General features: G+C 43.6%; 1 protein-coding gene across 1 annotated transcript in view; it reads left to right on the plus strand.

Moving 5' to 3' along the window:
- The window catches only part of CSAD (cysteine sulfinic acid decarboxylase), a 90,554-nt gene extending 78,429 nt beyond the window's left edge, over window positions 1–12,125 (plus strand). The window contains exons 13-14 of the mRNA XM_073613560.1: window positions 8,702–8,791; window positions 11,813–12,125. Of these exons, the coding sequence (XP_073469661.1) occupies window positions 8,702–8,791; window positions 11,813–11,986 (264 nt within the window). The 3' untranslated portion in view covers window positions 11,987–12,125. The remainder of the gene's footprint in view (window positions 1–8,701; window positions 8,792–11,812) is intronic.
- The last annotated feature ends 542 nt before the right edge of the window (window positions 12,126–12,667 follow it).

The following is a 12,667-nucleotide window of genomic DNA, read 5'->3' on the forward strand; positions in this document are numbered from 1 at the left end:
AACAGATGTGAATGGAGCCTAAGTGATGCCTAATGTAAAGTCTGGTCGTAGCTTAAAAAATATTGTGCTAGCCAGTGCCAGGACAAGGTCATTCGGTGCTCAGGGCAAAGATGAAAAACTGCCCCCTACCCCCCCCCCCCCCCCCCCCGCTGTGAAAAGCTACAGTGCCTACAGACAATGGGATCTATACTAATGCATCAGTGACAGTGCTTTAACCCCCTTCCTGCTGCATATTATCAATACCATTGCTAATTAAGCAAACTCCCCTCAGAGACTGCAGACATGATATAAGACAAGAGATGGTTAGAGACTGAGGACATGATGCAGGCGATGGTCAGAGACTGCAGACATGATAAAAGTGATCAATGCAGTCTCACCAGTGCCCATCAAATGCAGCCTACCGCTTTGCCCATTAATGCCGCCTCACTGTGCCCATAATCGCAACCTCTCTGTGCCCATCAGTGCCGCCTCACTGTGCCCATAATCACAGCCTCTCTGTGCTCATAATTGCAGCCTCTCTGTGCCCATCAGTGCTGCCTCACTGTGCCCATCAATGCCACCTCACTGTGCCCATCAATGCCGCCTCACTGTGCCCATAATTGCAGCCTCTCTGTGCCCATCAATGCTGCCTCTCTGTGCCCATCAATGCTGCCTCTCTGTGCCCATCAATGCTGCCTCTCTGTGCCCATCAATGCTGCCTCACTGTGCCCATCAATGCTGCCTCACTGTGCCCATCAATGCTGCCTCACTGTGCCCATAATTGCCACCTCACTGTGCTCATCAATGCCGCCTCACTGTGCCCATCAATGCTGCCTCTCTGTGCCCATCAATGCTGCCTCTCTGTGCCCATCAATGCTGCCTCTCTGTGCCCATCAATGCTGCCTCTCTGTGCCCATCAATGCTGCCTCACTGTGCCCATCAATGCTGCCTCACTGTGCCCATCAATGCTGCCTCACTGTGCCCATCAATGCTGCCTCACTGTGCCCATCAATGCTGCCTCACTGTGCCCATCAATGCTGCCTCACTGTGCCCATCAATGCTGCCTCACTGTGCCCATCAATGCCGCCTCACTGTGCCCATAATTGCCACCTCACTGTGCTCATCAATGCCGCCTCACTGTGCCCATCAATGCCGCCTCACTGTGCCCATAATTGCAGCCTCTCTCTGCCCATAAATGCAGCCTCTCTCTGCCCATAATTGCAGCCTCTCTCTGCCCATAATTGCAGCCTCTCTCTGCCCATAATTGCAGCCTCTCTCTGCCCATAATTGCAGCCTCTCTGTGACCATAATTGCAGCCTCTCTGTGACCATAATTGCAGCCTCTCTGTGACCATAATTGCAGCCTCTCTGTGACCATAATTGCAGCCTCTCTGTGACCATAATTGCAGCCTCTCGGTGCCCATAATCGCAGCCTCTCGGTGCCCATAATCGCAGCCTCTCGGTGCCCATAATCGCAGTCTCACTGTGCCCATCATTGCCGCCTCACTGTGCCCATCATTGCCGCCTCACTGTGCCCATCATTGCCGCCTCACTGTGCCCATCAATGCCGCCTCACTGTGCCCATCAATGCCGCCTCACTGTGCCCATCAATGCCGCCTCACTGTGCCCATCAATGCCGCCTCACTGTGCCCATCAATGCCGCCTCACTGTGCCCATCAATGCCGCCTCACTGTGCCCATCAATGCCGCCTCACTGTGCCCATCAATGCCGCCTCACTGTGCCCATCAATGCCGCCTCACTGTGCCCATCAATGCCGCCTCACTGTGCCCATCAATGCCGCCTCACTGTGCCCGTCAATGCCGCCTCACTGTGCCCGTCAATGCCGCCTCACTGTGCCCATAATCGCAGCCTCTCTGTAACAATAATCGCAGCCTCTCTGTAACAATAATCGCAGCCTCTCTGTAACAATAATCGCAGCCTCTCTGTGCTCATAATCGCAGACACTTTGTGCCCATAATAGCAGCCTCTCTGTGCCAATAGCAGCCTCTCTGTGCCTATGAATGCAGACTCACCATAGCCTGCCCTAGATCACACAGCGGACATCTCCCGCAGCGCTGTGTGTCACATATCTGGGTCTGTGTGTGTGTTCAGCGGCGCCGTAACAAGGTCCCGCCCCCCTAAACCGGCTCGTGTGATAGGCGGAACACTGGTTCAATCTGCTACCACGTGAGCCGGTCTAGGGGGGCAGGTCCTTGTTACGGCACCGCCGAACACACACACAGACCCAGCTTCCTAACATACATCGCTCCCGGTGCTGTGTGACAAACAAGAGGAGGATGTGGGAGGGGAGCGCTGCAGCCACAGATCAAAGCGGCCCCAAGCGCCCCCCTTCCTCCAGAAAATGGTCCCGCCCAGGGCATCCGTCCCTTCTGCTCACCCCTTGTACCGGCCCTGGTGCTAGCTGTACCCATACAGAGTATAGTAGAATGTTTGTATAATGCAGACTTTTCCCTTCCATGCTGAGGAGTCATACAATTTGGAAGTGATAATATAGAAAATTATTGCGCTACTAATATAAGTGAAAATGAGCTGCCAGCACCAGCAGTAAGACTAATTGCATACAAAATATGGAGGAAAAAGTGCAGCGCTGAAAACATTAATGTGCCCCAGATATACACTTTGGGAAAAATGAGCACAATAAATACCATAGTTGTGCTAAAAAGTGCAAAAAATGACTCAAAAATATTTGAAAGTGTTATAAAAATGTGGGTGTTATATGCACCAAAACTAAACCCAATGAGATCACTAATGTCAAAAGGTAAAATGACACCGCATGATCTACTAATACTTTCATATAACTACATAATCCATTAATACTTTCGTATAACAAATACTGTATATATAACAACCAATAACAGGTGTGATGTTATATCAAAAAAGGGGAATATGCATATAAACTTCAAACTCAATGAGACGGTGCAAAGTCCATCAAAAAGTAAATAGCATAGTGGATTCCTCTAACACGACCCAAGGATGGCATGGATCCCAAATGTTGATGAGTCTCTAAAGCATGCAAGATGATATTCACACACAGCACCCAGGATTGTGCTTCCAACACCCAGGAGAGGGGTAGGTACTCTTACCCTACGATGTGGACACGCGCCAGCTGCGGTGGGTCAAACAGGCATGGACGGAAGTCAGGATCTCAAGCCACGAACTCCTATAGTTGGACTGGTGTGAGTATACACCTGCAGCAATCTCACAGGACAGAGATCCAGAAAACAGGAACTCAACCACAATATTCTTGGTACATGTAGGCTTCCACATAGCGCAGATCAAAACCTCAAATGATATTTAATGATGAAAAAAGGGTAGAGACGTCACTCAAAATGTGTACATAAAATATGATCGCAGGAACTAGTAAAACAAGCGCAGTCTATGGTGCCTAGCAGGCTGTGTACCCGATGCATTTCGTCCAATGAGACTTTGACTGGGGTATTTCATTTTTCTGTTATGATCCTTATTTTTCCTTGACGAGAGGAGAACTACATGTATCAGGAATATCATGGGTGAGTTCTTGTTTTCTGGATCTCTGTCCTGTGGGATTGCTGCAGGTGTATGCTCACACCAGTCCAACTATAGGAGTCCGTGGCTTGAGATCCTAACTTCCGTCCATGCCTGTTTGACCGACTGGCGTGTGTCCACATCTTAGGGTAATAGTACCTACCCCTCCCCTGGGTGGTGGAAGCACAGTCCTGGGTGCCGTGTGTGAATATCATCTTGCATGCTTTAGAGACTCATCAACATTTGGGATCCATGCCATCCTTGGGTTGTGTTAGAGGAATCCACTATGCTATTTACTTTTTGATGGACTTTGCACTGTCTCATTGAGTTTAAAGTTTATATGCATATTCCCCTTTTTTGATATAACATCACACCTGTTATTTGTTGTTTTATATATATTTGTTATACGGAAGTATTAATGGATTATGTAGTTATACGAAAGTCTTCATAGATCATGCGGTGTCATTTGGCCTTTTGACATTTGTAATCTCATTGGGTTTAGTTTTGGTGCACATAACACTCTCGTTTTTATAACAATTTCAAATATTTTTGAGTAGTTTTTTGAACTTTTTAGCACAACTATTTATTGTGCTCATTTTTCCCTAGGTGTATATCTGGGGCACATTAATGTTTTCAGTGCTGCACTTTTTCCTCCATATACAATTTGGAGGGGCATACAAATGTTTATTCTATTTATTTTCAAGGAAAACGTCCAATCACTAACGCTAGGTTCTCACTAGTGCTGTTGCATAATCACGCATCATTCAGCGCATTTATTAGTGAGTCTGTTAGTTTCTTGAAGCGTTTTTGATGCTCTCCCATTGAAGTCTATTGGGCCAAAAACGCACTGTGGGGAACCAAAAAAAGCACATGCACCTTTTTGGAATTTGCACTATACCATATTGCATTGATGTAAACCTGCATCATAGAGAATAATGTTTTATCTATCGTCATGCACGGCAGCTTGATAGCAAATGCACAACAAATCGCACTGGTGTGTACACAGCCATTTATTTTCAACTAGCAATCTGTATTCTCATTGGTATTGTTCAATTTTTTAAGCATGGGCATGTTTATTGTCTAGCTACCTGGTATCACGAGTCTATTGACTTTTTGGTCCTCACCTTTGCATTTTATAATTTATAAAAATGGGTATTGGGTAGGGGGAGCTTGTCTAAAAATTCTGGCATAATCCCCTGTAAAGTCAATGTACAAAAAAAGAGATAACCCATGCCTCTCCAGAGGGGGATACTATGGGGAATGGGGATTTTTAAGTGCCCAAAAGGTAATAAATCAATGTAGCAATAACATATAAAATCACTTATACAAAATGATTAAAAAAACAGCTAGAGTGTAAGCTCCATGCAGGAATACCAAATACTAGACAACAATCCACTATAACCAACTGTGCTTGACTGGATGGTGCAAGGTGTATGGCTCAAGGCGTTTTGCCCAGAAAAAGGGATTCTTCAGGATCCACATTGTAGTGTTTACAGAGCTTATAACTGGTGAACAATACAAACAGTAGATTAATAATAGAACTACATACATCATAAGCATATCCTAAAATTCTTATGTTTAAGTATGTCAAAAACACAGAATAATCAGGTTATGACCACAAAATAACACTTGTAAAACTGTATGGGGGGATGAGAAGGAGGGGGGGGGAGAAGGAGGGAGGAGGGGAGGGGGGTATGGGGGACCAAAAATAGGTGGGGATAAGGCAAGGCCTGCATATTGCTGGGACAAATAGGAGAGGGACAGAGCAAGCAGACTGAAATAAATCTCACCTCAAATAATAAAACATTTAATATATTCAATAAGAATATGTTGGGAGGCCAAAAGCACACTAATGAAAGTCGATATATGAGTCTGAGGCATGGGTAGGCAACCTCGGTACTCCAGCTGTGGTGAAACTACAAATCCCATCATGCCTCTGCCTCTAGGAGTCATGCCTGTGATTGTCAGGGTTTTGCAATGTCACATGGGACTTGTAGTTTCAAAACAGCTGGAGGGCCAAGGTTGCCTACCCCTGGTCGAGATAAAACCAGAAAAGTAATGTCGCCGCCATAAGGGAGTCATCTAATAAAATTAAAAATGGTGGATGTTAGAATCTATAGATTCATGCAAATAGTAAGGCACCAAAACTCCACATTACCAAGACTTACCGAATAAGTAACGTGCAAGATAGAATATTGTTTAAACTTGGATCCCATGGCATCAAAGGTCCAGTAGGGGGGTGATGGGTTTCAACAGAAGTGCGTCACTGCTATGGGGGACGCCCCATTCGCAGCACGTTGCGATCCCCATATTGCTGACGGCCCAGCAGGACGTGTGGGGCGAAACACCTTCTATGTGTCCCCCTAATATGCAGGCCTTGCCTTACCCCCATGTATTTTTGGTCCCCCATACTCCCTCCCCCCCTCCCCTCTTCGCCCTCCTTCTCCCCCCACCCCCATTTTTTTTTCTTTCTCTTACTAACTCTACAATTGATACATTTTTACACGTGTTATTTTGTGGTCATAACCTTAGTATTCCGTGTTCTTGATATACTTAAACATGAGAATTTTATGATATGCTTCTGATGTATGTAATTATATTATTAACCACTTAAGGACTGGAAGGATTTGCCCCTCTAATAACCAGGCCATTATTTGCGATACGGCACTGCGTCGCTTTAACTGAGAATTGCGTGGTCGTGCGACGCTGTACCCAAACAAAATTGATGTCCTTTTTTTCCCACAAATAGAGCTTTCTTTTTGCGCTATAAACACAAAAAGAGCGACAATTTTGAAAACAATGTTTTTCTACTTTTTGCTATATTAAATATAAAAAAAAATGTCTTCATCAGTTTAGGCCGATATATATTCTTCTACATATGTTTGGTAAAAAAAATGTCAATAAGCGTATATTGATTGGTTTGCGCAAAAGTTATAGTGTCTACAAAATTTCTTTTTGCACTATAAACAAAAAAAGAGCGCCAATTTTGAAAACAAAATTTGTTTACTTATTGCTATAATAAATATAAAAAAAAAATGTCTTCATGGGTTTGGGTCGATATGTATTCCTCTACATATTTTTGGTTAAAAAATTGCAATAAGCGTATATTGATTGGTTTGCGCAAAAGTTATAGTGTCTACAAAATAGGGGATAGATTTATGGCATTTTTATTAGACAGACAGATCGGACACGTTTGACACTTTTTTGGGACCATTGACATTTATGCAGTGATCAGAGCTAGAAGTAGCCACTGATTACTGTATAAATGTCACTGGCAGGGAAGAGGTTAACACTAGGGGGCGATCAAGGAGTTAAATGTGTTCCCTCATGTGTGTTCTAACTGTGGGGGATGGGACTGCCTGGAGGGGGAGACCGATCGCTGTTCCTAATCTTTAGATCTGTCTATCCTCCCCTGACGGAACGGACATCTGTCTGTTTACATTGACAGATCTCCATCTACTGTCTGTATTGTTCACCAGTTATAAGCTCTGTAAACCCTACCCTGGATACCGAACAAGCCCTTTTTCTGGGTGAAACGCGTTGATCCATACACCTCGCACCATCCAGTCAAGCACAGATTGTTATGGTGGATTTTTGTCTAGTATTTGGTATTCCTGCATGGAGCTTATCCTCCTGCTTTTTTGTTTTTAATCATTTTGTAGAAATAAAACATTATGTGATTTTTTTAAAAACATTATGTGATGTTCTTGCTACATTGATTTATTACCTTTTGGGCACTTAAAAATCCCCATTTCCCATAGTCTCCCCCTCTGGAGAGGCATGTGTTATCATCTCTTTTTTTCTACATTGATGTTATAATGTATACCAGGCAGAGTCAGATTTCCAGCACAGGAGCCTCTGGGCACACAACCCTTTGCAGTGCACCCTCTGCTAAGGAAATCTTTTTTGTTTTCCGGTCCTATACTTGCTTAGAATATTGTGATAATGTGTAAATACGCTTATGCGAGATAGCTGGTCTCAGTTATTATGGGAAAAATGCCTGTTCAATACTTACTCTCTGACAAGCTGTTTTTCTGCCTCTGCCGCCTATAGGTGCATACCTACTGCATCTAATGGTAAATTTAGCCCTGATAATTGGCCTTTTATTTATAATACATGGTAATAATACATTATTACCATACAAGCATACAAGAAAATTATTCAATATCGGGGGCTAATTTAAACAAAGAATTTACATTTATGTTCCACAAAGAATTGGAAAAAAAACACTGACCAATGTATTCAGCTCAGTAACCCAGATAGCAAGCAATTGAGCTGCAAGGTTGAGAATGACTTGCTAAGCTATTGCTAGATTTGCCAGGCTTCACAAGTTTGTTGCACAATTGCAGCAAGTCTGCATTGCATGACTCTAGATCAACTTTCTTTGCAAACATTCTGCAAGTCTGCTGCAAGTTCTGGTTCAGTTATGTTGTGCAATAATCATTCCACCACAGGAGTCACTGTGACTGAATTTTCATGCTGTAGACTTGTAGAGCTCTTGCTGTAGACTCACCACTGCAACTTTGCTCTTGCTAGAGACCTGCCATGCAAATTTGCTACAAATTGGAAAAGTGTCAACTAGAACTCAAGTGCTCTGCAAGTGTACAACTTGCCAGTGAAAATGTGCAGCACATTAACAAGACACAATTCAACACTGCCACAAATTTATGGCAAGTTATCCTTGCTATCTGGGAACTTACAACTGTAAGGCTACTTTCACACTGGGGCGTTGGGTCCGATGGCGGTAAAGCGCCGCTATTTTTAACGGCGCTTTACCGTCGTTTTAGCGGCGATTTGCCAGCGTTTTGCCAGCACTGCCCCATTGATTTTAATGGGCAGGGGCGCTTTAGGAGCAGTGTATACACCGCTCCTACAGTGCTGCAAAGATGCTGCTTGCAGGACTTTTTTTACCGTCCTGCAAGCGCACTGCTCCAGTGTGAAAGCACTCGGGCTTTCACACTGGAGAGACAGGGGATGCTCTTTACAGGCGCTATGCAGGCGCTATTTTTAGCGCTGTAGCGCCTGTAAAGCACCTCAGTGTGAATGTAGCCTAAGACTTACCAATAAACTTTTACAATACTATATGTTGTCTGATTATGAAAAAAATAATAAAATTAGAATTTTTGTTTTCCATTGGCCTCTTGAAAATGCATTTTCGGATTACTGTACTTTATGTTTTTTTTATTTTTTTTATTTAGCCAGAGTTTGTAAATGTATGTTTTTGGTATGTACCACCAAGCCTCCGAAACCAAGAAGATTCCCCAAACTTCTGGGATAAACTGGGAAAGGTATCAACATGTTCCAAAAATGTATTTAAGTTTACATTAACTAGTAACTAGAAACAGAATACTGATGAATATCCCTGTTTGTAGGCTACAGCATTTTTAAGAAAGATATGAAGTTTAAAAAATATCCTACAGTATTTCTAAACTTTTTTGTTTGTTTTTTTAGTTTGGATAGAGTGGGGGGGCAAAAATACTGCTGCCATTTGTTTTGTGTCTCATTAGTGAGATTTTCCTTCACTTCCTGTCCTGTAGACTCAATAGAAAGTTGGAGAGTAAATTAGAGAAATCCCCCCTTAAACAGTTTCATGGGAACAGGTGTCCCCATTGGAAGACATTGGTGACATTGGGGATCAGGACAATTAGAGTGAATCTCCCTAATGGGGACACGGGCAGCAATAGAAACTTGAGTTGTTCTACCCCCTCGACACAATATCCAATTCCAGCAAAACTTTTTTTAAAGTGGAAAAAGGTTAAAATAGGTTTTTAATTTTATCTGTGCTCTGTTGCTCTGTTGCGTGACACCAAAGAGTGGAACAGGAGTCATGGGGACAGAATAATTGCAATAAAAAAAATTCAAAACGTTCTAACCTATTCTGCTAAGAAACTTGTTTTTGTCATTGTCTTTGTCTTCATTCAGTGATTTCCCATCACTTGCTGTCCTTCAGACCTAATTTCTCTGGGCAAAGAAGTAAGAGGAAATCCCCACAATGGAAGTTATAACACTTCTCTACTCCATTTTTCCAAAAATTAAGAATTTTTTTTGAGATAGAGTTAGACTTTAACCACTTGCCCACTGGGCACTTATACCCCCTTCCTAACCAAACCAATTTTCAGCTTTCAGTGCTCTCACATGTCATGCAACACTGTACCCATATGAAATGTTGTCCTTTTTTCACATAAATAGAGCTTTATTTTGGTGGTATTAATCACCATTAATCAACCAAATGGCTACTCACATGACATCTGTGACAATCAGGCATGGATGTCTCTATGGTATATTTGTGGTCACTGATGAGTCCGGAGCTGTATCCAAGGAGCTGTCCCAGCGGGCTGCAGCGATGTGTCAGGCGGGGGGGGGGTGAGCAAGGAGATGGTACAGGCCGGCCTGGTCCCTGCTTGGCGGCATGCACACCAGCGTGAACACACTCAGAAGGATCTGGTACCGGAAGTGACATTGGGGCGTCAGATGACACATTTCAAACCTTCCGCTTTTTCATCAGAGATCTGTGGCACGGGTGAGTACTGATGTGGCAGGGATGAGCAGTGATGTGGCAGGGATGAGCACTGATGTGGCAGGGATGAGCACTGATGTGGCAGGGATGAGCACTGATGTGGCAGGGATGAGCACTGATGTGGCACTGATGTGGCACGGATGAGCACTGATGTGGCACGGATGAGGCACGGATGAGGACTGATGTGGCATGGATGGGCTAGAATGGGCACTGAGTGATGTGGCATGGATGGGAACGGGTGAGCACTGATGTGGCATTAATGAGGCATGGATGAGCACGAATGAGCATGAATGAGGCATGGCTGGGCATGGATGGGAACGGAGGAGGCATGGATTAGGCATGGACGAGGCATGGATTAGGCATGGATGGGCACGAACGAGGTGTAGATTAGGCATGGATGAGGCATGGATGGGCATGGATGAGGCATGGATGGGCATGGATGAGGCATGGATGGGCATGGATGAGGCATGGATGAGGCTTGGATGAGGCATGGATGGGCACGGATGAGGCATGGATGGGCACGGATGAAGCATGGATGAGCTATGAATGAGGTATGGATGAGGTATGGATGAGGCGTGAACGAGGCATGGATGAGGCATGGATGAGCATGAATGAGGCATGGATGAGCCATGAATGAGCCATGGACGAACCATGGATGAGCATGGATGAGCCATGAATGAGCCATGATTGAGCATGAATGAGGCATTGATGGGCAAGGATGAGCATAAATGAGGCATGGATGAGTAAGGATGAGCATGAATGAGGCATGGATAAGCATTGATGGGCATGGATGAGGCATTAATGGGCATGAATGAGCATGAATGAGGCATGGATGGGCATAATGAGGCATGGATGGGCATAAATGAGGCATTGATGGGGATGAATGAGCCTGAATGGGCACAAATCAGCGTTGTGGGCGCTTCAGATCCAGCCCACTAGTGCTGCTGCATCGGCTCCCTCCTCTCCTCACACACTGTACCGATCGTGTGAGGAGAGAGATGAACCAGGCATGCGCTGGTTTGTTGACAAGTGATTGCTCTGTCATTGGATGGAGTGATCACGTGGTAAAGGGCTGCAGTCATTAGCCCTTTACCCCGATCCTCACAGGAAGCACGAGTTTGGGAGGACGTCCCTAGACGCCCTCCCAGAACTAGCCGACCGTGCTGTAGCCGTCGTTTGGCTATAGCCCGGTCGGCAAGTGGTTAAAAAGCAACATCAGGAAAGACTTAAAATTAATTATATACAGCTGAGTCTAACCAGGAAACTCTGCAACTTTACTAAAGTTTACTAAGTTTACCTTACTCTCAGGTCCGCATGTGTTTTTGGGTAGGTCTGTAGTGTTGGGTCACATGATTCTGTGGAAATCTGCATAGCTGTTCATCCATCTAAACTGCTTGTAAATCCGTTCTGTGCGAATGGGACAAAATTGAATGTTCTCAGGCTATAATCTCTGCAGACTGAACGTGTGAATGTAGAAAATACATCACAATGGCCACTAGATGGAGCGGAGGAGCATACTTATTTCCTATGAGGGTCAGCACCATCTATTGGCCAGAATGCAGTATTTTCCCAATTCAGGCATTCTCAATCTGCAGAGAATATTGACCAAAAACATTTGATTTTGCTCCATATAGGACACAATTTACATGCAGTTTTAATGGACGAAAAGCTATCCATTAAAAAAAAATATACACCTCTTAAATTATTGTTTAGCTTTAGTGAGGTTTCCTTTTGTTAAGTGTAACAATATATGAAGACAGTATTACAATTCCAACATATCCTTTCTCTTTAGGTATCCCCAATAGTAAAGGAGAGGATGATGAAGAAAGGATCAATGATGGTTGGATACCAGCCCCATGGAAACAGGGTTAACTTTTTCAGGCAGATTGTGGTCAATCCTGAAGTGACAAAAGAAGATCTAGACTTTTTCCTGAATGAAATAGAAGGATTGGCAGAAGACCTGTAATTATTTTTTTTTTTTTTTTTATCAGATGTGATGTGGACATAGCAAAGAGTCTCCTTTACTGGATAAGGACAGGAAGAGATAACTGCACTAACTCCTGACCACTAAAATCTGCAAGCTGTTCTGTACACAACATAGTTCTGACCTCTTCACTGTATACGCTGTATCCTAAAGCTTAGTATCCAAAGTAAGCTAAACTATTTTTAGGGGGATTTTAGGACCTCAGGAAATGCTATAGGCAGTCAGAACATCAGTTTTTCTTTCAAAATAAAAAGTCTTTTTTTTCCTTATTAAAAAATAAAAAAACAAGTGATTATTAAATGCCTCCAAAATGAAACTGCCTCTGTCCTATAGAAACATCAAATCTACTTACCTGTTTGTTGTGAGAATTCATTTTTTTTTTTTGTGGAACAATTATCAATGTTTTTATCTATGTGTGGTTACATGTGTTATGCACGTAATGCACCATGCTTTTAGTTTGAATATGAGATAAAACACGTATCATTTTAAATATTATGGAGTAATACTTTTTTGTTGTGGCTTTTAAAAGACCCATGGGCATTTTCTATATCTTTAGTAATTACTGGTTTTAGGGACTGAGTTCTGCTTACATCCTTGCACTCTGGCCACTTATATATATTACAGTAAACTTTGGTCAAAGCTTTGACCAAAGTAGAATAATGC

The sequence above is a fragment of the Aquarana catesbeiana genome, linkage group LG02 (assembly GCF_042186555.1).
Source record: "Aquarana catesbeiana isolate 2022-GZ linkage group LG02, ASM4218655v1, whole genome shotgun sequence".
Classification (NCBI taxonomy): domain Eukaryota; kingdom Metazoa; phylum Chordata; class Amphibia; order Anura; family Ranidae; genus Aquarana; species Aquarana catesbeiana.